Genomic DNA, 27,994 nt, shown 5'->3' on the forward strand with positions numbered 1-27,994 from the left:
TCTATAATAATGCTTTGTATTTTGTGTCAGATGGTGTGGATTTTAAAGTACAATATTTTCCTCAAATGTAGAGACGGAGAAGTATTAATAAAAGTAATCGAGTAAAGGGAAAGTAAACTGTACTTATGTGAAGGTACTTCTACCACTGATTGATTGTGCTCATGCCAAACATAACATATAATTATATACTGTAGATATTAAACCACTTGTTGATGCTGTTTCTGTTTCATTAGTCAATCATTAATTTAAAGGTTTAAATCTCTACTTCAAGTAATTAATAATTAATTTAATTTTAATTTTAATTAAAAATTAATTAATTGCTTTTGATGTTTTAATCCATTTGAAGCTCCTTGTAAAGTAAAAGCGTCCCATAAAACAAAACAAACAAAAAACTACATTTAGTCATATGCTGTGTGTGTGACGTCACAGGCTGTGGTCATGTGACCTGCGTAGACTCGCGTGTCGGTAATCGGATGAGCGTCTGTCATTGGACAGACAGCAGCCTGGGACACCTACTGACAGCAAATACTCTGCTGCGTCACCGACGTTAATCTGCAGCTGCATCAAACTCAGCACAGACCGGCAGGACCGTACCGGAAACCGGGCGGCCCTGCCTTCAAAATAAAACGTGGCCGTGCAACAGGAGTTTTCAGGTAAACGCTTAATCAACATTAAATCTGAATAAAAAACTAGTTTTTAGAGGTCTCTGGGTGCAGAAAGCCACGGAGGACAGGCGGTGGGCTCATGTTGGTCTGCACTGTATTTCTTCATGGTTGGGGACGAGTGCTGCTCTTATGATCAGCATCAGTGTGGATTTAGTTTTTGGAGGTTCAGTAGAAATGTGTTAGAGGCAAAACAAATAGTAGAAACAGTCTGAATAACATGGTGTAGTTTGAGAGGCTGAAACCAGTGAATATTTTGGCATGTTTGCTTTTAAAAAGGATTACTTGGTTGTAAAAAGTGTTGCAGATGAATTTTCTGTTATATTCCTAAAGCCAGTTTATCATCAGGGCTGGTTTTGATGGGTGCTGCTGGACTTCTGTGGTCCTAAATGGGCTGACTGAATGATGATATTTAGATATGAACACTGAACACAAAATTATTCTAAACAGTTCCCCTTTATATTGCTTCGCTTTTATTTTGAAGGTTTGGACCAGAAGTTCTACCCTGATCTGTGTGACTCGACACTTCAGTTGCTAGGGTCCGAGCTCCATAGCAACCGAAGCACTGAGAGAAAAAGTTGAGATTTCAGGTTTTAGTCTGTGAAGTGAAGAGGAGGCAGAAGATGCCGGGTCTCACGCCGAGGCCGCAGACAGACGCGCTGCCTTGAGACAGAAATGCCTGCCACTAAAGTTATCAAGTCAAAACCAGTGGAGGCTTCAAGAAAAACCCTCGAGCAAACCAAACCGGCGAAGGTGAGAGCGCTTAACGGGGCGGGAAACGGGCTCAAAGCGCCCGCTGTGCGTAACAGCCGCGCGTCGAGCTGCCCGAGGTGTCCGCAGCGGGACAGGTGCGAGAGGGGCACCGGAGCGCAGCGCACCGCCGTCAAAGCGAGCTGTGAGAGGAGGGCCAGGTCCACCTCCACCGCTCCAAAAACCACCGCAAACTGACCCAAAACAAACCCGGACTCTCGGGGGGCGACCAACTCCGTGAAACATGCTGCTGTTAACGCAAAGTCCCGGGAGACGACCGCGTGTCCGGGTCCGTGGGAGCCGCGGGGTGTCAGGCCTGAGACGAAACACGCAGGTCACAGGTGAGACGGAAGTTTGTAACACGAGAGCTTTTTGTGTCCCATGTGCTCCAAAAGAACATAGTGGTGAAATCACTGTATAATCTCACAAGTAACTGTCAGTATTGGCCTCTGAAGACCCCCCCGTCTCCACAGGGGGGCCGGTGGCTGTCACATGGGTAGTTGCTATATGTGCTGTAATGAAACCTTTGACAAACATTTTAGTTTTCACACTAATATCAAGTCCTTTTAGTTTGAATGGATAATATCTCATTTTCACCTGGAAGTCTTCAAGACAGTGACAGCTGTGCATTTACTGACTGAATGGTGTAGCTGATGGATGAAGGTGGAGGTGTCAGCGCACTATCAGTGATAAACTCCCTGTGCAGACACGTGGTGTCTCATGTAATTGATCACACTGAGCTTTTAGATAAAGTTTGTAGTTACTGAACACCTTCAACACAGTAGCCAGAGATGAGTTCCATGCCGCTGAACCGTAACAACATCCGGTGTCTGTTTCGGGAACCTTTTCATGGCATTTCTGCTTCGAGAAGAGACGAAAGAAAGCGGCTCCTCAGCTCCTCTCAGGTGTGCGCACATCACTGTCTGCAGGTGAGAACACGCAGGTGTACTGTCCTGAAGTGTCCGTCTTCCCGCTGCTGCCTGTGGCCATCTGTTGCTGTGGATTAATCCCGCACGTTTTACCACCCACTGGCCTGCAGGTGAAGTCCGCGTGCAGCTTCGCCTCAGGTGTTGCGTTCATGTGTTCTTCTGTTTCAGCCACAAAGCGTTCACCGTCATCCCCCCGAACCCCAAGAAGAGGAGAGAGATCCAGAGAAGTGAGTCGCCCTGTTCGTGTTTCACCTGGTTGTGTGTTTGGAAACGTCACTGTTGCCCACGTTAGGTTGACTGTTGTGTGACGTGTGATTGGCTGAGCAGAGGCGGAGGCGGAGCTCGCTGCTTTAGAGGAGCTGCGGCTGAGCAGAGCGATGGCTTATGTCTCCATCAACCCCAGCAGTGTTGGTGAGACACACAGAGGAAGCCATGTTTTATATGTTCCCTGTAATCCATTCACCTGACTGTACAGGTGTGTGTGTGTGTGTGTGTGTGTGTTAACAGGGGGCTGCATGAGTCTGGAGGAAGTACGGTTGAAGCAGCAGCAGGAAATGATGCAAGCAAAGAGGAAACCGGTCAGACATTTACATCCTTTTGTTTTACACTTCAAGCATTAAAAAAAATAACATTTTACAAGTGCAACACTAAGAGTTTTATATTTATTATAAACACACTGAAGTCCTGTATAATGACGTCATGCATACAGCTTTGTCCGTCCCACACTTTTGACCCCACAAATGAATGTAAACCAGGTGCAGAATGCTTTAAACAACGATACAAAGAGTTCAAAAACACACCAGATTCATTCACGTACGTTTGATAATGATAAAACATGTAACCAGTAATTACAACCTAGTGGAGAAATCAAAATAAAGTTATAGCTCATCTTTCCTTCTTTTCTATGCTTTTTATACAACGTTAGCAGACTTAAACACATCAACGTTCAACGACCGCTTCTGAATAAATCATCACAGTGAGTAACAATCAGTAGAGGAAGAAGTATTCAGATCATTTACTTAAAGTAAAAGTAGTAATACCACAGTGCAGAGATACTCCCTTACAAGTAAAAGTCCTGCAGTCAAAAGTATTATTACTTACTATGATAAATAGATAAATAAAATAAATAAATCATCACAGTAAGTAATAATCGGTAGAGGAAGAAGTATTCAGATCATTTACTTAAGTAAAAGTAGTAATACCACAGTGTAGAAATACCCCGTTACAAGTAAAAGTCCTGCAGTCAAAAATTTACTCAAGTAAAAGTAAAAAAGTATTAGCATCAAAACACACCTAAAGTATCAAAAATAAAAGTACTCATCATTGAAAATGGGCCGTTTCAGAATAATGTATATTATAAAATTATTATATAATTGTTATATAATTATATATATAAATGATATATATAATTATTAATGTACGTACTACTTTAATGTTGCAGCTGGTAAAGGTGGGGCTCATTAATTTAATTACTTTATATCTTAATCTATAATAATATATCGTATTTGATCTGTTGATAATATTTTGTGTTAATAATACGAATCTGTAAAGTTACTAGTAACTAATCAAATCAAATAAATAACATATTTCTCTCTGAAATGTAGTTGAATAGAAGTATTGAATAACATAAAATGGAATTACTCCAGTCAAGTACCTCAGAATTGTACTTAAGTACAGTATTTGAGTAAATGTACTTACTTCGGTCACTGGTAGAAGGTACTATGTGTATTTTGTCACATTTGGAGGGAAATCTTCTGGGTTGTTTTATAGCACAAAACAGGAGGTGGGCGCTGTTCTTCCAGAGCTGACGGAGCGTGTAGACTCAACGTGTTTGACTGGAGAAGCAAAGTCATTATGGGATGAACAGCATCTTTATTTTGTCACCTGACATTAAACATGGTCTCCTGTCAGCGTTCACTGAGCAGAGATCAGCGACTGTTCGTGTGGATTCATTTACGCCACAATAATTCGGTGTGTGTTGTTTCAGATGAAGACGCAGGTGATGGAGCAAACACCTGTCCTGAAGAGCTGAGCGTCACCTGTCCTCCCGTCTCTGCTGGCAGCTGAGCCCCTCACATGGTTTTAGACTGGATTCAAATCACATATTTAAATACGAGAGTTAAATGAAACAGGAATAGAAAAATCTTCATTTGTATACAAAGAACGACACTGCTTGTGTATTCTGACATCATTGTAGACCCGTTTAGGAAGAGTTCATACAGCATTATACTACGTTTTGTATATAGTTTAGTATGTCATGTATATGTATTTTGTATATAATATGTATGTTATGTATGGTGTTGTGGTTGTATGTTATTTCTGCCTCCACCCGTACACTACTGAGGTTAAAGGATTTTGTTTGTGCAGCTCCACCCGTTGAGAAATCACATTAATGAAACTCAAAAGCAGAGACGATGTCCTGGTCAGACTAGATAATCTACCAAACACACTGTCAACAAACTACTGAAGAAATACAGAAGCTGTTCACAGTCCTATAGAGACAGCTGTGCACATAACTGCAGGGGACATGTCCCAGGAGACTGAGACAGACAGGAAATACAGTGAGAGAGAGGGAAAGTGGGGTGACGTGCGACAATGAAACCGGGGTCACTGCTAATAAATGGGCCAGAAGTTTGGATGGTATTTAGATCAGTTCCACAGTTTTCTTGTGAGTTTTGATCCTTGGTGCAACAATAAAGCATTCGATTCATGCTAGACGTCCGATATCGTGTCTCTGGTTGGAGTCTTCTGTAACTGCTGATGAGGCTCATGGGTAATGTAGTATTTAGCACCATTTAACACCACACTTGATTTGCCAGGAACAAATTTGCAGTGGTGGAAGAAGTATTCAGACATTTTACTTGAGTAAAAGTTGCTTTACCACAATTTAAAAGTACTCTGTTACAGAGAAAAGTCCTGCTTTCCTAATTGTATTTCAGTCATAAGTACTATCAGCAAGATGTACTTCAAGTATCAAAGTAAAAGTACTCACCATTCAACATGTCATTTGAAGTTGTATATACTGCTGGGTGGTTTCATTTCCTGAGTAACAATAACATTTAAATCTCAAACTACAGCTGTCAGGTAAACGTAGTGGAGTCCAAGTAGAATAAAATTAGAATGCTCAAGTAAAGTACAAGTATCTCAGAATTGTACTTACATGCAGTAGTTGAGTAAATGTACTCAGTTACTTTCCACAACTGCAAATTCATTAAAAGTCATTAAAAGTCTGTGGACAAATATGGACTCCATGTACTTCTGAAATAAATAGTAGTAGTAGTTTAAATGTTGATCTTTAGCTTCGCTCATGGGCGGCCTTCACTCTTGTAGGTTATTAAAGGCGCGGCCAGTAAACGCATCACGGCATTCTTACATGAAGCATGAACTACAGAGATAATTGGCAGGAGTGCACACTGAGGTAAATGACTGTATCTGTTGTACATCCTACGCACTTTTTCACCAACAATAACGTGCAGTAAAGTAATACCATATATATGCTCGTATTACTTATGTGTGGTGACTTACACCAGTTTTAGTTTCTCTCTCTATTAAAATCTGTTTTGTTTTCTTGGCTGTTTCTTGATTTTATAACTTTTGATTTTTTTTATTGTAAAGTAAATTCTCCTTGTTTTCTGTATTGTCTTCTCGGCCTATTCGATCTTCCCCTTTTTATTCTTCTTCTTTGTTAAAGTGCTGTGTAACCCGAAACAGCTGGGCACTACGGTTTTTATCAAACGTTACTCACACAGGAGGAAATAGTGCATTTGTTTTTCAGCGGCGGATTAATCCACATTTGGTGCAGTAGTGAGTATTTGAGTCAAAATAAACTACAGTGTGTGTGTGTTCATGGTAATAAAGGAATATATCACCCAGTGCACCAGTGAGGCTCATTGATGTGTTGCTAACAGTTTTTGGACAACAATGGAGCTCTATGGCTCAGAGGAGGAAGATATATCAGACTGTGATACACACACAATACTTGTTAGTGGAAACATTCACTGATGGTTTGGGTCTTTTCACGGAATATGTTGACAATAAAAAAAAAAAGTATGATATCACCAGGGAATGAATCTAAGTTATTGTCCTCCCAAGTGAGTGTTTCTGTCATTCTCTCATCCACCAACAGAGGTCGTTTTCTGCCTGTTCCAGAGCCAGTGAAGGTGCACAGGGTGGGACAGTGATGATGACCACACAGCATATTGTGTAAATGGTGACTGACTCGTGTTTGGGGAACATTTGGGTCCCTCTGGAAGTAAGCTATGATAAAATGAAATATTACAGTCAGAGCATAGAGTTTAAAATACCACAGCAGCGAGAGAAGGTCACAGCCAAACATCAGGAACTACTGGACTGTTGCAGGACAATATCTTTGTTTCCATGAGGGTGATTCTAATGTTACATTGGCAGTCTTTGCATAACACACGCAGACACCGATTAAAGGACACGGAGCTAAATGTCAGCATCGTGTCTGTCTCGGGCATGCATAATTAAAATGTCATATTAGGTGACTGAAGCAGCCATATGCGCATGCGTGGGAGATATTGCAATATCTGTAGTTGAAGCAGCTGTAATTGTTTTGAGTAGCCATGATTGTAGTCCAATAGAGACGCCATTCTGTGACGCTAATGCTGCATTCAAGGAATCCTCATAAGCTCTGACGTTTCACTGCCGAGTAAGAGGTGAGTCTATAATGTTATTGTTGTAGGTTATATTATCTTTTCAACTAACTGTGGCTTCTGTAGCAAAGTTCTTATTTTACAAATCAATCAGCACATAATAATTCTAAGGATTCATATGAGAACATAACACTAACATGACAATAAGAAAAAAAAGGGATTAGGGTGGAGGTGCCTTCATATTTTTTTAATACTGATTATAATCTTCTTATTTTAGATTCATAAAAACATTTAAGATCTCCACAGAAGCATTGGTTCATGAATCAAGCCTGAATAAAGTAAATACATTTTCCATGGGGAATAACAAATCTTGATTGCTTTTTCAATAATTCCTTGAATAAAAACACAAACCAAATTCTTGTAGACATAAAGCAATTAATTAGGTTTCCCCGCACACACATACTGTGCTCCTAACAAAGTTCAGGAAAACTTTTGGGAATGATTTAAGCCATTTTATCTATTTTTTTTTTTTAATCAATTTTATTGTATCTTGTTTTTTGTTTTTTTTACAGTTGTGTTTGGGATGTTTTGATGATATTTTCTGTATGTTAACCCTGCAAATATGTATTATTGTTTTATTATTTTATTATTATTATTATTATTATTATTATTATCATTATTATTATTATTGTATTCTTCTTATTATTATTATTATTGTGATTATTATTTACATATCTTATTTGTCATTGCTACTGAAATAGACCTCTGACTTCCATCTTCATATATATTGTTTCCTGTATCATTTTGTTTTTTTCTGTATTATTTGTTTTGTGTTACATAAAGAAAAAAAGTGAAGGAAAAGGTTAAACGCGAGTTATATTGAGGGTAGAAACTAATTCCCATACGGAGAACACTAACTGTGTTTATCGCCTCAATTGCTTGTTCGTGTGTAGTTTTTGTTGTAACGTCCATATTTCCGACAGCGCTTGAAGGCAGCATGATTCGGTGGCTGCTGAGCTGATCTTTGTGCGAACGAAGCAGAGCGGTCGCAGTTAGCAACGGACAGCAAACACACACAGGGAAACGAAAGACGGCGGAAGAGACAGCTTTTGGGCCCGAAAATCCACACATACAACGATTATACAGTGACAGCGACGGCCTGAAAATGGTAAGAAGACACTTCAGAGTTGTGAAAGCGGTGGCGCTATTTTCTTCTCACAATCAATCTAGCCAAGAGCTAGCTGGCTAATGCTAAACGGTTAGCGAACTGTTTTCCTGACTCATTATTGAGCAGCCCGAGAAGCTAGGCTGCCATTTTACACCAACAACACAGACAGTTGGTCTGTCCTGGCCGCTGCGGTTAGCTCGACCAAGACAGCGTTTATCTTAAATATATCCCAAACACCACATCTGTATCTATATGAAAGAAAATACGGTCCAAGTAGAGACTGTACTTTGATTGAAAGCTAGTCCACCCAGCGCCAGGCAGCCAAGCTAACGGTACTTACAAGCTAACTGGCTAACCGAGCCTGGGAAGCTAATGATAGCTAGCAGTATTGCGTAGCAGTGTCTGACACCATTCGCAGCTCAGTGTAGGATAATCCCAACTAATATTTTCAAAAGCGGTTAATGTATAGCTTCGGTGTATTTTGTGAGATGATTGCAGAGTCCTAATTTAGCTGACGCTACAGCTCGTCATTAAAGTGAACAGATCGGCCCTCTGCCGCTTTGGAGTGAAGGATAGTGATTTGAACCTGACACAGGGCTCCCACACTCCTGGAGTATCTGCTCTTCATTACTTTATAGGCCTGGAGATGTTTGGAAAATTGCTAAAGGGGACAAGATTTTGATAAGACTCTGACTGATCAGGACCCCTCTGCTGGACGAAAATATTGTTGGTTACTATCTCTCCCTTTATACTTGGTTCTTACCGTTGGCATACCTAATTGTTAATTTTACATTTACAGTCATTACTTTTGCGTAAGGGAAGTTGATGGGACAGTCATGGAGAAGTTGTGGAGTTTCTTAGTTGACAAGGTGTAGGAGGCCTGCACTCACTATCAAATAATGTTTTATCTTCTGTAGTGTTTGAAGCCAGTTGCTCAGACAGCTACAGTACTCAATAGTTACCACATTTAGTTGTACACTGCTTTTTAAGTTGAAATGTAAGTTGAAACATCATTATCTAATATTTTCATACCAACACTGGCCCATACAGATATGCATTTATGGAAGATCTGATTGTTTTGAACCTGGCACCGGGCTCCCGCACTCCAGGAATACCCGAAAGAGCCAAAATAGTCATTTCAATCTTCCTTGGATTGTATGGATTGTGTTTTATTTTTGTTTCCCTTGAGTGATCAGGTCAAGACAAGACAAAAAAAACATTGGTTGGTTGCTGACTGGACAGCATTATCTGTAATTTTAAAGTGGGAAAAGACACTCACAGTTGGGATAGATCGTTGTCTTTCTACTATTTGTCAAATCATTTATCTTGGATTTTTTATGCATTTGTTGAGTTTTTCTTTTAAAAAATCCAAATGTTGTCAATAAGCTATTCTCTCAGTAGTATTGGCAGATAGAGGTATACATATATGGAAGAGGCTTACTACAAACAAAGTGAAGCTTTTCAGGAATGCCTACCGTAGTTTAGAGGATTAAAAGAAACATTTTAACATAGTTTTTTGTATGACTTGTGTCTAATAATGTGAAATAATGTTTTTACAGTCAAATAGTAGTAATCAAAATGATAGTAGACCAGTATGATATTGCTTTTTAAAGCTGATGTAGCCCAATATTGATGCTGTGTTGATAGATCCGTCCATTTCTACAATGATACTGGACATTAGAGGAAAATTCATGTAAGGAAATTGTCAGTTTCTTACACCTATTTTAACTGAAAGTCAGCCATCTGTGTTCTTTCATGGTCTTTATTGGGACTAAATGTGGATTATGTTTAGTTGTTGTTGTTAGCTTGCAACCCTTGAGATCGCATCCAGTTTTTCAGCTGAATTTTTAAGTTGCTTCTCTATAAGGGGGCCACAGTTTTCTTCCAGTGTTGATGCTGAGTGATGAGGCTTAATTGTACATGTGTAGACACGTCTTCCCCTCAGAAGCAACTTGTTGGAGTGGGAGGATCTCTGCGTTTGTGCAGACCATAGGGTGGGTGTATGTTGGTATTTGGAGTCGTAACTAGAACTAGGATAATAATTTTGCATAAATGCCATGATAAAACAGCTGCAGACGTATCCATCAGGGCTATTCAGAGGCCCAGTGGCAAAAGGCAACAAAGAAAACGCTCATCTCTTTACTTACATCTGCTCCTATCTTGTAGAATGTGTCAGTTTGAAGTGAAGCATACATGTTCAGTCAACCTTTATAAATAAAATAAAATAACACAAACATACTGACTGCACTGTTAGGTGCTTTCTTAGCTTTATTAATGCTGTGGAGACGCTGGTGTGTTACATTCAAAGACTTCTTGTGCTGCGGCTTTGAGAGGAATGTTGTATTTTCATTTAATGTAACGTGAAGTATCTATTTAAAGCGACTTCCTCAGTGATGTTTATACTACATGGAGCACATGTTGCACCTGATAGGCCCTTTCGCAACAGCTCACTCACATGGTGAGTTCAGTAGATGGATCTTTTCTCTGCTCAACATCTTGCTGGCATGCACGCCTGAAATCAGCCTGCATTTGTGTTTGGCAGCGTAAAATGACTAGTGCTCCTTCTAGGGCAGCAGTATTGGCTAATCAGCAGTACGTAAACATGCTGTGAAATCACTTTCACAAGATTTGAAATCATGTCAGTCTTGATCGGGCTGTCCTCCTTTACCTGGCCTGACCCATCCAGGTCTGCCTGCTTAATATATACAAGGTGCTATGAAGTGATGGCGCTGAGGACAGTGATTGTAGAGTCTCTGCTCGGCTGCTCTTCTGGATGCTGAGCAGAGGCAACAGAAATCAAAAGCTGCTTACGCTAATGAAATGTCCTCCCTCGCTGCCTAGCCTGGCATATGATCGGTTTGTGTACACACAAACACACACACAAACCCCTTACAAGCACGTCAGTGTTCAAGAAGTGCTCATCACTGTGATTCAGATTCAGCTGAAGCTTTATTGCTCCTCGTGACTCACGCTCAGAGTTTGATGTTTTTGTTTCTCTCACCAAAACTCAGATTCAAGGAAGGAGATCTAAAATCAAAGTAATAGGCGTGTTTCTGTGGTCCGACTCTGCTCTCTGTGGAAGCACATGAGTGATGGCAGGTATATTCGTGTGTGTTTGTATGTATTTTGCATTGTTTGTGTTGTAAATGTAGGGTATTAGGTTGTTGAGTCTGGCCAGGACACACGGTGACCAGGGTAATCAGATTTACCAGCTTTGAGCTTTTTTCCCCACGAGCACCGCTCTCCCTCTCTTTCTTCCTCTCTTTCTCTCTCTCTCTCTCTCTCTCTCTCTCTCTCTCTCTCTCTCTCTCTCTCTCTCTCTCTCTCTCTCTACACCACTCCCTGCATCCTTCCCGTTCAGAAAATCTCTCACACCCGACTCTGAGGCCGACACACTCTGGTAATATCCACTGCGCTCCAAGGGCAGTAAAGATGTATTCAGTGTGGGAGAGTGGGAGCCAGCTGAATGCAGGTGAGGTTTATCTGCCAGCCACTTGGGCAGATAACCTGACATTCATTGTCCCCTGCTGGAAACTGGCGGCAGGTTTTAAACAACAGGATGGTGTGCTGGTTTCCCCTCTCTGTCCCCAGTTAGCCCCCAGTTCCATCCCTCCATGGAGAGTTTTTTTTATGACACTGGTTTTCATTTGTTTTTGGTGCCACCAGTAACTTTTAGAGCTTCAGGCTGTGTAATCAGTCATATTGAGAATGTATTTCTCCTCCTTAAAATGCAGTGTAAAAGACTGTGATGTCCTCAGGGGACATGAGTCACATTGATGCTTTAATGTGTTTAATATTTGGTGAATTATTTATTACACAGATCCAACCTTTTCTATCCCAATACTGATTCTGATACTTCAATTCATTTCAAGCCGATACCGAGCACCAATCCAACACCAGTGATCTCTTCTCCCCAGATTTAATTATTATGAATTATTAATAATTTAATGTAAGGTAACATGATGCCAGGGATTGCTGTGGAGCTAAATGCTGAGCCGGTGGCTCGCTGTGACTGAATGTAAAAGTTAGCAGAGACACTGAATTTTATCATGACATTGACAATGAGACTATATTGAATCCCAATCCATTTAATTAGGTCAGTATCGGCACAGATGCTGATCCGTGGTATTGGATCGGTGCATCTCTAGTAGGGCTTCCTTGTTTTTTGTTTTTTCTAAATTTGTTGATGAATCATTTCTCTATAAAATGTCAGTATCATTTCCCAGAGTCCAAGGTGATTCATTCACATTGCTTCTTTTATTCGACCAACAGTCTTACAATCTAAAGATTTTGAATTTGCTTTCACATTACTATCAAATTACTATTACTATATGATAAGAAAAAATATCAAATCTTCACATTTGAGATGCGGGAAACTACAAATGTTTGGCATTTTTGCTTGGAAAATGAATGAAACCAGTTATCAGAATAGGTGCCAATTCATTTTCTGTCTCAACAAATTCATTAACCACTTAAATTGTTTCAACTTTAACCCATAATTGTACTCAAGGTCAAGATTATTTGTTTGCCCGGGTTAAATGACACCGTCATGAATATAAACAGGCCCACTAGACTGTCAACAGTGCTTGTTGACAGACGCATATAGGCTAGTTGTTCCTTGAAAAGAACATGTTCCCCGAAATGAGTCACGACCTTTGAACTTTGCTGCCTGAAGGGGGAATGTGCCGACCATGGCGCCGTTGGTGATGACCAGACGTGGGATTCCTGTTTCACAACAAACTTTCTAGACACTTGCCTCTCAACAAGCTGTCCACATCCCGTTACTCCTGGTCACATAACCGTGGAACCGATTATAGGTCAGATACTGAAGCGACACATATCTAATACCTTCTGCTGTGGGAATCTGAAATCTGATCCCAGTGCTGCTGTGAAGGGCACCTTTTCTTTACCAACCAGTGAATAGAAGAGCAAGAGACAGAGAGAATGAAGGCTCTACCTTCTGTAGTCGAATGGCCACTCGGAGGTATTGTCTGCCCCAGTTGCCATGGCAACTGCCGGAGCACCTCAGGTAGGGCTGCCTTTTTTTGAGTTTAGCGAGGATCTGCTGAAGAGGAGCGGAGACTGGAACAGGTCTAGAGTCTGGGCCGAGCTGTGTGGGCCCGCTGCCGACAGGCCCGGCTCTGTATCCATTGGTTAACACGCCAACCAGCATCCTCATCCTGTATGAGACAACGCTGCTGAGTGAAAGGCAGTAAATAAACACCCGAGCTTGCTGGAAATTGTTTTTAAAAGTTTTTTCCCAGATTTACGTCTCAGCCTTATGAATATTCTGTGGATGTTTTGAAAAGTTAGCTACAACAAGACTCATCCTATATGTAACATATACATACATGATGGATTCACTGTTAGAGATCAAGTCCACACACGTGTAATAAGATTATCCATGGATTACATGAATGTATGACGTGACAATAAAAACGCAGGATTTGACCGCACGCTAATGTTACCCTTCACGCTCTGAGAAGTTGAACGTCACACAGCTCTGCCCACTAGTTGCTTACATCCTGTGTGAATGTTTAAAGCTGATTAGCAGTAAAATACGTTTATCCACCTGAAAATGAACTGTGACTTGAAGCTGCCGATAACAAGATTGTAACGAACATTTTCATTTGATGAGTGAGATGTCAATCCATGAAGTGAGCCTTAACTATTACACATGAGAGGAATCCAATAACGCCACCATCTAACATTGTGGCAGTTAGGTATCATCAACAATTAACTGTCTGGTTAGAAGGTTAAACTGGAGTGAGAGTTGGCAGATTAACCAGCCTCTGTAACTTTTAGACCCACAATCACTTGCTGCGCTTGTGCGGGCAGTCGGTGGTAGCTGGACAAAATGCCTTGTATTGCTTAATCCTGCTGGGGGAGTATAAAAAGGCTTTATGTTGCACAGGCTCTGAGTTTTCCAGTTGCTTTTCCATTGAAGTGAAACATGTGCGTAGATGTTGCGTATGGGAATCCAGCTTTGGTCGATTGGTGGCAGAATTGTGTTTAACCTCAGGACATTTCAGTTTCGAGCATCTGCCAGACCCTGAATGTTGCAGCAGGTTAAGCAGAAATGCAGTTTTGTATGGTTGTATTACAGAAGCAGCAGACTGCAGCTGCAGTGCTGTGGTCAGTGGGAGCGGGGGGAAGGGATGCTGGAGACAGAGGTTGGGTGTGGAGAGGACGACAGATTTTAGTGACTGATGAAGGCCGAGTCCAAGTCCTGATGTGCCTGGAGCTTACTGCTGTGTCGAGGCTTTTCGTCTGCCTCTGTGCTTCTCTTCATCATCTTGGCCATAGTGTTGCTTAGAAAACTAGAAGTAGAAAATGTACTGCAGCATCTGAATTGAAAAATTGTACTGCATGTAGTTATTCTACAACTGGTACTCATTTGTTTGGGAAATTGTTTGAATATAGATAATTGTTTCTATCATAGGAAAACAGGAAGGTGCACTGGGAAAATATGTCTGCTGCTAAAACTAAATGTAAATGACTTTAATAATCGATTAATCATTAGTTATTTATTGAATGAAAATATCAAACGTTCACTGGTTCCAGCTTTTCAAATGTGAGGATTTGTTGCTTTTCTGTTTTTATATCAAATATATGAATCATTTAGAGGATTTAAACTGACAAAACAAGCAATTTGAAGAGGTGACGTGGAGTCTGGGAACTTGTGATGAACATTTCTCAACAACTGATTAATTAACAGATTTATTGATGATGCAAATAATTATTATTTGTAGCCCTAAATATGTCCTGAATAAACAAATCTTAACAGTGCTTCACATGAATTTAAAATGTAGTTTTGTTTCAAATATATTTCATGTTAATTTGTTTCAGTCCCATACGTTTTCTGTTCTGCTTTGCATTTGAAGAAGAGTACATGTGTGGTAGAAACTACAGCTGAAACGATTAGTCAATTGAAGGGAGGAAAAAAAAAATCAACTATTTTGATACTTGATTTTTCAAGCAAAAACCCTGAACGTAACCCAATTCCAGCTTCTTGATTTGAGGATTTGCTGTTTGTGTGATAGTAAATTTAATATCTTTGGGTTTTAGACTTTTTTCAGACGAAAAAAAAAACAATTCAAAGATGTAATTTTTCACCATTTTATAAAGTTTTCTCAAACAGAAGATCTTTAGTCGCGGCACTAGTAGAAATAATACTTAGTTTTCTGCTCAGTGAAATGAAATTCTTACTAATATTTTCCACTGAGACAGGAAGTAAACAGAGCAGGTCAGTCGGCTTCCTCCCCTCTTCCACTGACAGACTGTTGCACTTGGGTCACGTCCTGAGTCTCTGGCCCTAATAGCTGTGAATGGCCAGAGACAGGCAGCGCTGCATGCCTGCTCCTTCTAAATATAGCAGCGCTGCCTACACGTACACAGCAGTTTCTACCCATACACCCCCCCCCCCCCCCCCCCTTTAGTCTCTGAGTCTTTCAGGCTGCATTTACACAGCAAGGCCTCCGTTTTTCCTTTTTCAGTGACTGTTCTCAGATGTTCTGGGATATCAATATGGACTTCCAGTGATGTAACATGCTGTGTAAGAACAACAGTGTCATATCTGGGTTTGGTACCTGCGTATATTTAAACACACAACTAATGATCACTTTCTTTATCAGTTAATCTGGCAATGCCTTTTTTTTTTTTTGAAGAAGAAGAAGAATAATAAGTGAATGGTTTAGTCTATAAAATGTCTGAAACATTTCCCAGAACCCAAGGTGACAACTTCAGCCCAAAACTCAGTGACAGTCAGTTCAAAACGAAAGGAAACACATTAAAGCAGAAAATCGTAACATCTGAGAAGCATCTTTAGCTTTATAAATGACATGATAGATTTTCTGTCGATTGACTAAACAATCAGCTGATTGTTTCATCTCTAATTTGGATTAGAGCGTTCACATTCGAGTTGTCTGATTTGATGTGTACTGTGAATCCATGTGGGGTCTTCTGGAAATGAACTTATGTCTGAATGCAGCTCTTTCATAACAGCATCTGTGTCACATAAAGAGAAGAAGAGGAATGTGGAGCTTCTTCATGTGTAGTATGAACATAACCTTAAGGCCTATCTCATATCAGAATTACAGAATTTCCACATGCAAACATTTCATTTTCTGCATTTTTCTGTTTCATTTCATACCAAAAAGAAAACAAAAACATGTCCAGCCTTCAGTAAATCCAGTGACTTACCCTGAGCAGTGTTTGATAACGTGCTTTAGGTTGTTATATTTATCTCTTAATTTAATAAGATCATTGGTACACTGCTACACAGTTGAATCAGTGTTCACACTGCTCGCTCTCTCTCTGCTACTTAATTTAGAACAGATTGAAGAGTTTCACTTTGACATATTAAAGTGTTTTTTTCTCTTGGTCAGTGTCCAAAGAGCCGGATTGCTTTCACTCTGCTTCAGTTTACAAAAGAGTGTGAAAATGTTTTATGTGCATAAAATCTGCACATGTATTCATACCTGGTGTGAAAAGTCTTTTCTCTTTGTTTTTCTTTTCGATGTGGTCCCTGTCTGTGTGTCTCATTTCGCTCTGTAGCTTAAAAGACGTTGATGCTGCAAACTCAGGCGTTCATTTACCTTCTCCTGTTGTCCTGACTGTGTGGATGAAATTACAGCTTTAGGTCCGTCAGTTAACCTTAATGATGTGGCCTCCTTGGACTGTCGTCAGTGTTAATTAAGTTAATAAAGTTGTATTGTAAGAGCACAGTGCAGCACCGGGCACACAGCTTGTAGTTAACGACAAACAGCAGAGCACTCAGCTTTCATTAAAAAGCCAGTGATCACGTTGAGGTGTCTTTTAGCAGCATGATAAAACTCTATGCACTCCTTAAAGGTCTGGATGTGGCTTTTGGACAAATGCTTAAAAGTAAAAATTGGCTCGTAGTAGCCAAAAGGGAAGTCGGTAGACGAGCGAGACTGGGAACTGTCTTGACTGGACTGTTTGAAGAAATCAGGGAGGCGTTAAAGTGGACTAATCTGTCATTAGCTGTGACGTCAGGGTCTGGTCAGCACCGTGTCTACAGGGACCAGAGCCAGATGTCAGCGGATAAATCCATATAACCTACCTGGCTAACTGCTAACAGCACTGAGGAAACAGAAGCTTCTCTAATTGATTTTGAACTCTGGGATTTGAAATGAATTCTTAATCGCAGTCTTCTGTTCATTTTTGAATGTTTTTATGTGGCTTGTTTCCTGGCAACAACGAAGCTAAATCAAAGATCGCTAATCAAAATGTATTTTTTCTTTACCTCATGTCCCTTGCAGGTCACCTGGTGAGGAGTGCCAAAGCTTTTAGGTGGAGGAGTGGCAGACAGCGCCACCCAGGCGTGCAGAGTGGGACTGCATCCCGCCTCGCAACAGTCAACCAGCTTCCCGAAGCGCTGCTGCCGCTGCCAGATGGACTGCGCACTCTGAGAGCAGAGCGAGTCAGGACAGATATCAACCGAGGAGAGGAGCCGGGGGGCAAACGCTCACCGGAGCAGGAAAGGGAGGGCATTGTTCGGTAGGGAGAGGAGAGGACAAGGGGCTCTACGATGTCGTCAAACAGGACCCAGAACCCCCACGGACTGAAACAGATAGGCCTGGACCAGATATGGGACGACCTGCGGGCTGGCATCCAGCAGGTGTACACACGGCAAAGCATGGCCAAGTCACGCTACATGGAACTCTACACGTATCCTGTGAGATCAGGGGAGGTTGAGGATTACACTTTTAAATGCTGGGTGGATTTATATAAATATGCCTCCAGTGCTGAAACAATTTCTTTATTAATCAATTAGTCATTTAATTGGCACTGGCACTGGCACTGGCTTGCTGCTTCCTTCTTTCTACAACCAAAACCTGTTTTATAGCTGCTTGCCCAGGTAATGAGTTACAACAGAAGAACACCGAGCAGCCCAGAGTCCCGAAGACAGGAAACAAAAGAGCATCTTGTGCTTTACATAATTACTGATATACGTAACAAATATTATGTTAAAGGAAGTATTTATTTCTTACAGATTTTAGGATTTCACCACCACAGTGTTTTAAAGTATTATTCAGGAGGCATGTGTTCAGGTGTTCCTAAAGTTTGTGTGAGTAGTAGGAACAATCATAACCGGGAGGTCTTGATCTAAAAAGGAACGACGACTTCGGCTACAGTTGCCAGTTAACCAGACGGATTAATCACCCTTTAAGCAGGCAAACTCCATAAAGTACACAGAGTTTGTGTTGTGAGTGTAAAGTACACAGAGATGATTTTCTCTGAGGGCACATTTTGTTGTTTGACAACCTCGCTTCCTCTTGCGCACCTTTCCAGCAGTAAAGGATGTCATCAAGTACGAAATGCACCCAGCCATGTAAGCTCCAAACTGTAATCCTGTCGGGCAGAAAGAACGCCACTACTTTAAACCATATACCAGCTAGAATCTGTGAGTCACATATTTGCCTTTCAGAGTTTCTCAAGTCTGCATCACTGGTCACCAATTATAGCAAGCTTTGTTGTAGTTGGAGAGTGAATAATCTTTCATGGAGTAGCTCCTCAAATAGTTCCTCATGACATTACAAGCAGTGTTATTCCTTTGTTTCATGCCTCTAAAGGCCGGCTGCGTTGTGGAGATGAATTAAAGCTTTATTCAACCTCAGATTTTGTTAGCACCGTTTAGTTTCAACATTAATGAGAATGCCTTAGCCTGTGATATATAGTGTCTCTGTGTTTATTCCTTAACCCTCCCCTCAGACATGTATATAACTATTGTACCAGCGTCCACCAGTCCAGCCAGGGCAGGGGCTCTGTGCCTCCAGCCAAGCCCTCCAAAAAGTCCACCACTCCCGGAGGGGCTCAGTTTGTAGGCCTGGAGCTCTACAAGCGACTCAAAGAGTTCCTGAAGAACTATTTGACCAGCCTGCTCAAGGTGAGTCTGCACACTTCAGAGGACCTCATCACTGGGATGTTAACACTTCTTGTATAATACTGATACACAATCTGCATTTGACCAATGTTCTCCTCCTGTCCGTGCTTTGTCTTTCTCTTGCCTCCTCCCTGGTTTTCACTCCAGGACGGCGAGGATCTAATGGACGAGTGTGTGTTGAAGTTTTACACCCAGCAGTGGGAGGATTACCGTTTCTCTAGTAAGGTCCTCAACGGGATCTGCGCCTACCTCAACCGCCACTGGGTCAGACGAGAGTGTGATGAGGGACGCAAGGGAATCTATGAGATATACTCGGTACGTCTAATATCTGCACGACCCTCTGTTTTGCTATCAGCACTCAACAGATGGAGGTTCAGTGAATACTGGAGGTGTGTTGGGATCCAAACAGGTATTTTTAGCTTGAAACCTGAATGCTTAAACGTGCTCAGTTCTGTTGGAAAGAATTGAAATGCATGTTTTTGTTGTTACAAAGCATGAGAGATACTAACAACTAGTTTTACAGTAAAATGAAATCCAAAGTGGTAACAGTCCCATGGATCATGTGAAAGGACTAGCTGATGTAATTACAGGTCTGATATCTGTGCATTAGCTAATGAGTTGGGATGTGTGGGAAATGTACTGTTTTCTGGGGAACTTCAAAGTAAAAGTCTTGTGGATTGTCAGCACTTCAGTCTGAACTGCTCACAGAACCTCTGTGCTTCATGTTTGTGTTGATGCATCAATCTAGAAGTGATTTCGACAGGATTTCTTGATTTATAATGAAGACTTCTAAGCCCTTGAAATTCACCATACAAGACCTTGAAAGTCATTTAAAGCTCATTTGATTTGATGTCCAAGCATTCTGACGTGGATCATACTGAATGAAAGCAATGGAGGCGAGTCACAAACGCGCAGCCTGAAGTCTTGACCTTTTGCTAACCTTCTCCTTCTTCGCCCCTCTCCTACACTGCTGTTTCCTCCCAGCTGGCACTTGTGACCTGGAGGGAGTGTTTATTCCGACCCCTCAACAAACAGGTGTGTTTAGTTTCTTTTTATAGAAGTGGAGTGAGAAATAACAAAGTGGCACAACACAGTGATGAAGTTTATGCGCCTTAATCTTACCGGCAACATTCTGTGTTTCCTTATGACGTCCGCTTTATTTTTGTCATTGTACAAATGAGTTACATGAACTAAACAAATGTCTCTCTTTCAGGTAACAAACGCTGTGCTGAAGCTGATAGAGAGAGAGAGGAATGGAGAGACCATTAACACCAGACTGATCAGCGGTGTGGTCCAGTCTTATGGTAGGTCAATGAGCACTGTGAAGAAACGAAGAGAAACGAGCACCTGTTCTTTGCAGACGTTAGATAGAGGAAGTACAAAGAAATATACTCCGAGGTCCAAAAGTCTTTCAGGTGCTGCACCCTTAAGTGATCAGTTAAACTCCTCACTTGGAGGAAGTGTGAGCCCCCACATCTCTTCAATGAGACACAGATCTGGGATAAATGACTTGGGTGAACTGAAAATAAAAAACCTTTTTCTGCATCGTTTTTCATGTTTAACCTCACTGAACCTTCTTAACTCTAATGTAACTATTTTAAACTTTATACCTGATCTAGAACTATCTAGATCTCCCAATGTCTGATCTTGTATTTAAAGAAACCACTTTTTACTCCGAAGTGTCATATAGTTGTTCCTCTTGACAATACCTCATTTGAGTTACACATCATTAGAAACAGCCATCTTAAAGATTTAATCGTGTTAGCAGGTTTTCTCATGTGGCTCCAATCTTTCAAACATTTCTGACTGAAGTCTGAAGAGACACCTCACATGAATGCTTGCTCTCGTGTCTCCCGTGTCCTCTCTCTCTCCAGTTGAGCTGGGTCTGAACGAGGAGGACGCCTTCGCCAAAGGCCCCACGCTGTCCGTGTACAAAGAGTACTTTGAATGTCAGTTCCTCACTGACACAGAACGTTTCTACACACGTGAGAGCACAGAGTTCCTGCAGCAGAACCCCGTCACCGAGTACATGAAGAAGGTAGACGGCCTTACCACCCCGACTACATACAGTCATGAATGGACTCGACAGCTTCATGGCAGATTTTATGTTCCTTGTTGCAGGTGAAGGTGGTGATCTTGTCCATAATGAAGTAATGTTTTGTCTGCGTTTTCCCTCAGGCGGAGGCTCGTCTGCTGGAGGAGCAGCGGCGTGTGCAGGTTTACCTCCATGAATCCACCCAGGACGAGCTGGCCAGGAAGTGTGAGCAGGTCCTCATAGAGAAACACCTGGAGATCTTCCACACCGAGTTTCAGAACCTTCTGGATGCTGACAAGAATGAAGGTAAACCTGCGATTTCATTTTAGTCTGTTGTCACATTTCTTCTTTGTGTGCAGGGCTCCAGCTAACCATTAATTACACACACTTTAACCAGGTGATGGAAATCTGTTTGTTTTACTTTTGACTAAAACCAGCTTACGTTTTGGGTGGGAATGAAGTCAATGATGCAGAATCATTAAAAACAATAACTTCCCTCATCACCATTTGTTGGCTGAAAAGGCAGCGAATGAAAGTTAAACTGTGAGATCAGCTGATTTCTGTAGGGAAGAGTCGCCGCTCTGCTCTGGTCTCGTAGAAACCCAGAAACCTTGTCCACTTCTGGTCATAGAGGGTTGTTACAGACTGATGTCTCTGTCCCTCACAGTGGATATTTAATTCTAGTCATTATGGTATTAATGTTAATTAGCCACAGATGATGTAATCTGCCGCAGGCGACGTTTGTCATTAAAGCGATGGAAGTCACAGTCTGTGTCGGCTAAAATAAGAAGCCTCCTACCTAAATGTTTTCTGCCGCCTCTTCAGGACTAAAAAGAACGAAGGGATATAAAAGATTTGATAAGACGTGTTAGATTTGGAATATTTTTCCGAAACTGCTGTGTGTTGTCAGAATGGCAGGATGCTGGACCAGGCAGAGACCACTATGATGTAACTTTACTCTGTAGCTGCGTACTTCATTATACCATAGTCTTACTAAAGAGGAAGAATCTGCGGACAAAAGTCTCAACTCCCCTGCTGATGACACTGTTGTCACTCTCCTTCTTAGACCTGGGCCGGATGTACAACCTGGTGTCGAGGATCACAGACGGCCTGGGTGAACTGAAGAAACTTCTAGAGACTCACATCCACAACCAGGGCCTGGCCGCCATCGAGAAGTGTGGAGAGGCGGCGCTCAACGTACGGACCACAATTCTCACTAGTTCACTTTAACATGCGACTAACACGAAGACACTGAACCAAACCTCCTTCTGTGTGGACAGAGACGGTTTGTTTGCAGTCCGTTAACAATAAGAAAAGGAGGCATAAGACAGAAAGGTGTTTCTCACCAGAGGGACAATGAGTTTCCTTTTGTTCACGCTGCGCTGATGGGGGGGTAGTAAAGGTGTAAAAGGTGAAGAAGAATGCAGGAAATTCAAACAAATACGTCGTGATTGAACCAAAGACGTGCGTGTGTTTCTTCCAGGACCCCAAAGTGTACGTCCAGACCACCCTGGACGTCCATAAGAAGTACAACGCCTTGGTCATGTCTGCCTTCAACAACGACGCCGGCTTCGTGGCAGCACTCGACAAGGTCGGTAAATCCCTCTGTGAGGTCAGCTTTAACGGAGAGAATCCAAACATCCGAAAAATATCTGGGGACTTTAACAGTTTGGTCTGTCTTTTCACAGGCATGTGGTCGATTCATCAACAACAACGCCGTCACCAGGATGGCTCAGTCGTCCAGCAAGTCTCCCGAGCTGCTGGCCAGATACTGCGATTCTTTACTGAAGAAGAGGTGGGTGATACGTGGTGTGTGTGTGTGTGTGTGTGTGTGTGTGTGTGCGTGTGCGTGTGCGTGTGCCGTTCCATTTAGGGTTCATTGTGGTTATTTAATTGAAAAGATATCAGGGTATTGAAGACGTTGAATTGAATGAAAGATATGCGGAGCCTGAGGGACGGGGACAGACTGATCTGCAGCACTTGTTGTTTTCTGAGCTGGCCTCACCACCTGTTTGTTCTTTAGCTCTAAAAACCCAGAGGAGGCAGAATTGGAGGACACACTCAACCAAGTGGTGAGATACTTTGACCTGTACAGTATGTTTGTGTATTACTGACTACTTGTGTGTTGTCTGCTGTAGTTGGACTTCTGCAGTAAAGAACGCTGGATTTAGTTTCTCAGTCTGTATTTGAGCTCCGTAGTTGTTCTTGACAAATTCTATAATTACTTGTGTATTTAGTTTACTTTGTTTTGTTGTTGTTCTTCAGTTACTGTGCAGTTTAGTGGGACGATGGTACATGTATGTGTTTTTGTCAGTACATGTAGCGTACAGTTATAGTGCAGTACTCCAGTTTGCAGTACATGAAGGTGAATTTCTGTCTTTCCTCTTTCAGATGGTTGTGTTCAAGTACATCGAGGACAAAGATGTTTTCCAGAAGTTTTATGCGAAGATGCTGGCCAAACGTCTGGTCCACCAGAACAGCGCCAGCGACGACGCAGAGGCCAGCATGATCTCCAAACTCAAGGTGTGACTCACTGCATCCCAGCGCCCCGTCACATACTGACCGACTGCTCCCAGAGTCCGTCTGCATGGAAAAAACAGCCACAGTAACACCAAACTGTCCGTTTCTGCTTCCTGGCAGACTGAAAACCTCAGACTGAATCTGGTTTTGTTCTTGTTCTCGTACAGCAAGCATGCGGGTTCGAGTACACGTCCAAACTGCAGCGAATGTTCCAGGACATCGGAGTCAGTAAAGACCTGAACGAACAGTTCAAGAAACACCTGACCAACTCTGAGCCTCTGGACTGTAAGTACACACACACACACAGTATTCAGTGACTGCATGAGAAGAGGATTATTTTGTGGGAAAGACGCAGCAAACAGATTCGGTTTCCGGTGTTTTTGTTTTATAGTTTTTGACGTACTTGTTACATGCTGTGGGACGTCTCAGACTAGACTGCACTTAAAATGTACCAAACATTACAGGAATTTAAATCGGAGGGAAAATATGCTGAACTCTGGTGTATCAAAGCACATGAAACCCACATGTTTGAGTTGAAACACACCTTTTCTCTGTGTATCTTACAGTGGACTTCAGTATCCAGGTTCTCAGCTCTGGGTCTTGGCCTTTTCAGCAGTCCTGCACCTTCGCTCTGCCTTCTGAGGTAAGACTAATTCAACATTCAAACAGCTTATTTTTCAACCCAGTTCTCACTGTGCAGAGTAGGTTTTATGAGCCGGGTGCATCTGAAGGATCAATCGAGTCAAATCAAATTCTGTTACATGATTTGAAAACTGCGTAAACATCCAGGAAACTTTATTGCTTTATTGTGTTCCTGCTTTGGAAGAAAATTGCGTTTGTGTAACTCGGTTCAGACCTGTGTGAGCAAGTGTTGATGATTGTTGATACATAGTTGAACCTTCTTCAACAAACAGAGCTTTTAAAGCTCTAATGAGTCGTCAGGGTTGTTAGAACATTTTATTCAGCGGCCCCTGAAGGTCCCCGGACCTCAGTTTGAGAACCACTGCTCTGAACTCTCTTTGTCTCTGTTTCTGTGCAGCTGGAGCGAAGCTATCAGCGCTTCACGGCGTTTTACGCCAGCAGACACAGCGGCAGGAAGCTGACTTGGCTCTATCACCTGTCCAAAGGAGAGCTGGTCACCAACTGCTTCAAGAACAGGTACAGTGTTGTGAAAGTGTTCACAGGTAGGGGGCGCTGTGACTTCAACAGCATCATATCAAACGCTGCTCTCCTCAGCTTATCTTTGATAATATGATCTTATGTTGTTGCCTCATTATGTGCTTTTATTCTCTAAACCGGATCACCTCACCTGTAAGTATTTGAGCTGTAAGTGGCTGATGAACAGAAAATGTTTCATTTCAATTGATTCACTGATCAGTATTTAAGTTAAATTAATGATAAAAACTGAAAACAGAAATGTGCCTGAGTGCTGAAACAGCCACAAAATAATGAATCAACTTCAAAAAAAGGATCAAAACAGTGAGTGAAAAGGCTGAAGCTGTGGATTATTACACCTTCCCCTTTCACAGTCCGACATTTATGATCGAGATGCACACAAACATTTAGTGATGCGCTCGTTCAAAACGTTCACTCTGCTGATTGTTGTAAGATAAGATTTAAAATGTGTCCGTGTCAACAGTCCCCACGCTGAACCTGTTGTTGTTGTTGTTGTTGTTTACAGGTACACACTGCAGGCCTCCACCTTCCAGATGGCCATCCTGCTGCAGTACAACACAGAGGACAGTTACACCGTCCAGCAGCTGACTGACAGCACACAGATCAAAACTGTGAGCACAACATTTAAAGAACATTTAAAGAACACTCTGATGAAGCTTAGACACTTCAGGGTCGATGGGTTTTTAACCTGGTGGTGGCTTGTAGTGCAACTCTTCATCTATCTTTAGTTACTGTTTAATTTCTCTACTAACGGACATCTTCCTTTATTTTCAGGACATTCTGGTTCAAGTTCTGCAGATTTTGTTAAAATCAAAGCTGCTGGTGAGTAAAACAAACGGCCTCGCTCTTTTTTCGTGTTCGTGTCTGAAAGTGGCTGTAAAGACATTAAAGTCCTCTCCTGACGGATGTTTGTTATCCTCATTCTGAACACCAGGCGGCGCCAAATACCCGTTTCATGTGTTTGTGGGCTGTTCTTTTATGCTCAGTAGCAGATGTGTAGGTGACCTTAATGGAACACTTGACACTTCTGTCATCCAGCAGGAATAATTAGAAAGTCCCAACGTTTCTCTGTCACATGTAAGCAGCTTCCTGTGGCTGTTTTAGTAAGGCGGGTTTAGTTTGTTGTCGACAGTTAATATAGTTTTGATGTGTAGGAGGGAAACTGGAGAACCTTAACAGAACAGTGGTTTCTAGATCCCACATTTGAAAGGAAGATCACTCACATCTGTCCGTCCGTCCGTCAGGTGATGGAGGACGAGAACGCCAACGTGGACGAGGTGGAGTTCAAACCCGACACCGTCATCAAACTTTTCCTCGGATACAAGAAGTGAGAAGCTTCTTTGATTTCCTGTTTTCGCTGCTCAAAGACTGACGCGAACGTCTTTGTTCAGGTGAAGTTGTGGAGTCTTACAGACCTGACGCTGAACTTTCTTTCTCTCCCCCGCAGTAAGAAGCTGAGGGTGAACATCAACGTCCCGATGAAGACGGAGCAGAAACAGGAGCAGGAGACGACCCACAAGAACATCGAGGAGGATCGAAAGCTCCTCATCCAGGTGACCGTTTACACTTTGACTCAGAAGATTCAGAGCCGAGGGTCCCCTGTAGTCCTCATACGGAGGTCTTCAGAGATGTAAATATTACATCCATTTAAGAAGAGAAACAAACATGTTTATTTATAATGAATGAATGAATGTGTGTGTTTGTAGGCTGCCATAGTGAGGATCATGAAGATGAGGAAGGTCCTGAAGCACCAGCAGCTTCTGGCTGAAGTCCTGAACCAGCTGTCGTCCCGATTCAAACCCAGAGTCCCCGTCATCAAGGTAACACACACACACACACACAGTTCAATAACTTCAATAAAAATGTTCCCTCAGGTTTTATTACTTGAAGCTTAAGATTTAGATTTTTCTCCTTGTCAACAACTTCCAGTGAATGATTCTACTAACGTGTAGTGTGCGTATCACTACTGCACCAAATGTGGATTAATCCGCCGCTGTAAATAGTCCTCAACAAGTGCACTATTTCCTCCTGTTGGTTTGATTAAAAACTAGTGAGCAGCTGTTTTAAAGTGAAATATTTGTGAGGTGTTTTTAAAGGTTTACATCTTCAGTAGGAACCAATGGGCTGTGAGCTGAGAGCCACAGACAGGAAGTCAGAACGTATTGAGAGACGGACGAACATGGTGTCGTTTTGTGTTTAAACCTGCAGCTTTGAGAACATCAGTCGGATGCTGATTTTATCTCGTGTGTTTTTGTGTGTTCCTGCTCTCATGTTTGCATTTTGTCTCCCTCTTGTGGACAGAAATGCATCGACATCCTGATAGAGAAGGAGTACCTGGAGCGGGTGGACGGTGAGAAGGACACGTACAGCTACCTGGCCTGAACGCCGCCCTCCCTCCCGCCCGCCGGCTCTCCTCAGTTTTATTTTTATTTGTTATCTTCATTTTTTTTTTTTTAAATTTTATGTCTGAGTAATAAAGTGAGGATCCCTCTGAGCGGCGGACATGTTGTGAGTGTGTCGCTGACCATGTGACCGCCCTGATATGACAACCAACCTGAGGGGGAGGAGGGTGTGAACTTTCTGCTCTCCCTTCAGTGATGAAGGAACAAACACCCCTCCTGTTGAGACTGGGAAACCCCGTCTACACACTCGCCTGCCCCGTCCCATCTGTAGGACTCAAACACACACACACATCCTTGTTGTCATATTGTAAATAACAACCACAGACTCTAAGAGGAAAAAACAAACCCTACTCCCTTCTTTACATAGCGCAAACATAATGAATTAGCCTACAGCCAATCAGAGGAGAGCCGCATCCAAAGGTTTCTGCATGCTACTGCCTACCTGCGCCACAGTGACCACGAAAAAGATTAAAAAGTCAAAATAAAAGTCGAGTCACTGGGCAGCCGACGCAGTCCACCGTACGACGACACGAAACCGACGCCGGTCCTGTAATTAAAGTCTGCGACTGAACCGGAGGAGGAGGAGGAGGTGGTGAGTGTAGAGCCGCCATGACGCTTCTTGATCTGCTGAAGTTGTCTGTTTTGGTTTGAGGTCGGTTGGGTTCATGCAGGAGGCCTGTTTCATTACTGAACGGTGGACATTTGTATAGTGTGGTTCATTTTCTAAATGTGTGATAAATAAAAACAAGGAAAGATTTCTCTAACGCTCGCCTCCCCCGAGACTCTGTTCACACCCGAGACACCGACACACACATCATCTGTGCTGC

General features: G+C 42.1%; 2 protein-coding genes across 2 annotated transcripts; both read left to right on the plus strand.

Moving 5' to 3' along the window:
• The first annotated feature begins 1,337 nt into the window (after positions 1-1,337).
• Positions 1,338-4,502, plus strand: LOC139304599 (epithelial-stromal interaction protein 1). Its single transcript, XM_070928530.1, has 5 exons — positions 1,338-1,573; positions 2,510-2,568; positions 2,669-2,752; positions 2,849-2,919; positions 4,329-4,502. The coding sequence occupies exons 1-5, from the start codon at positions 1,338-1,340 to the stop codon at positions 4,371-4,373; spliced, it is 495 nt and encodes a 164-aa protein (XP_070784631.1). The 3' UTR covers positions 4,374-4,502.
• Positions 4,503-7,988: 3,486 nt separating this feature from the next.
• LOC139303957 (cullin-1) lies at positions 7,989-27,931 on the plus strand. Its single transcript, XM_070927772.1, has 22 exons — positions 7,989-8,125; positions 17,410-17,818; positions 18,863-19,037; positions 19,182-19,349; positions 20,019-20,069; positions 20,248-20,338; positions 20,909-21,072; positions 21,213-21,375; positions 22,136-22,266; positions 22,553-22,660; positions 22,758-22,864; positions 23,093-23,141; positions 23,461-23,592; positions 23,757-23,874; positions 24,156-24,232; positions 24,629-24,747; positions 25,271-25,376; positions 25,540-25,587; positions 26,010-26,092; positions 26,213-26,318; positions 26,472-26,585; positions 27,067-27,931. Exons 2-22 carry the CDS (start codon positions 17,679-17,681, stop codon positions 27,145-27,147), a joined length of 2,331 nt encoding a protein of 776 aa, XP_070783873.1. The 5' UTR covers positions 7,989-8,125; positions 17,410-17,678; the 3' UTR covers positions 27,148-27,931.
• The last annotated feature ends 63 nt before the right edge of the window (positions 27,932-27,994 follow it).

Source organism: Enoplosus armatus, chromosome 21, assembly GCF_043641665.1.
Source record: "Enoplosus armatus isolate fEnoArm2 chromosome 21, fEnoArm2.hap1, whole genome shotgun sequence".
Lineage (NCBI taxonomy): Eukaryota > Metazoa > Chordata > Actinopteri > Centrarchiformes > Enoplosidae > Enoplosus > Enoplosus armatus.

Coding starts and splice junctions, on each gene's coding strand:
- LOC139304599 (XM_070928530.1), top strand. CDS start 1,338: ATGCCTGCCACTAAAGTTATCAAGTCAAAACCAGTGGAGGCTTCAAGA. Junction 2,569..2,668: donor GAGGAGAGAGATCCAGAGAA/GTGAGTCGCCCT, acceptor TTGGCTGAGCAG/AGGCGGAGGCGGAGCTCGCT. Junction 2,920..4,328: donor TGCAAGCAAAGAGGAAACCG/GTCAGACATTTA, acceptor GTGTTGTTTCAG/ATGAAGACGCAGGTGATGGA.
- LOC139303957 (XM_070927772.1), top strand. CDS start 17,679: ATGTCGTCAAACAGGACCCAGAACCCCCACGGACTGAAACAGATAGGC. Junction 21,073..21,212: donor TCACCGAGTACATGAAGAAG/GTAGACGGCCTT, acceptor GTTTTCCCTCAG/GCGGAGGCTCGTCTGCTGGA. Junction 25,588..26,009: donor TGTTAAAATCAAAGCTGCTG/GTGAGTAAAACA, acceptor TCCGTCCGTCAG/GTGATGGAGGACGAGAACGC.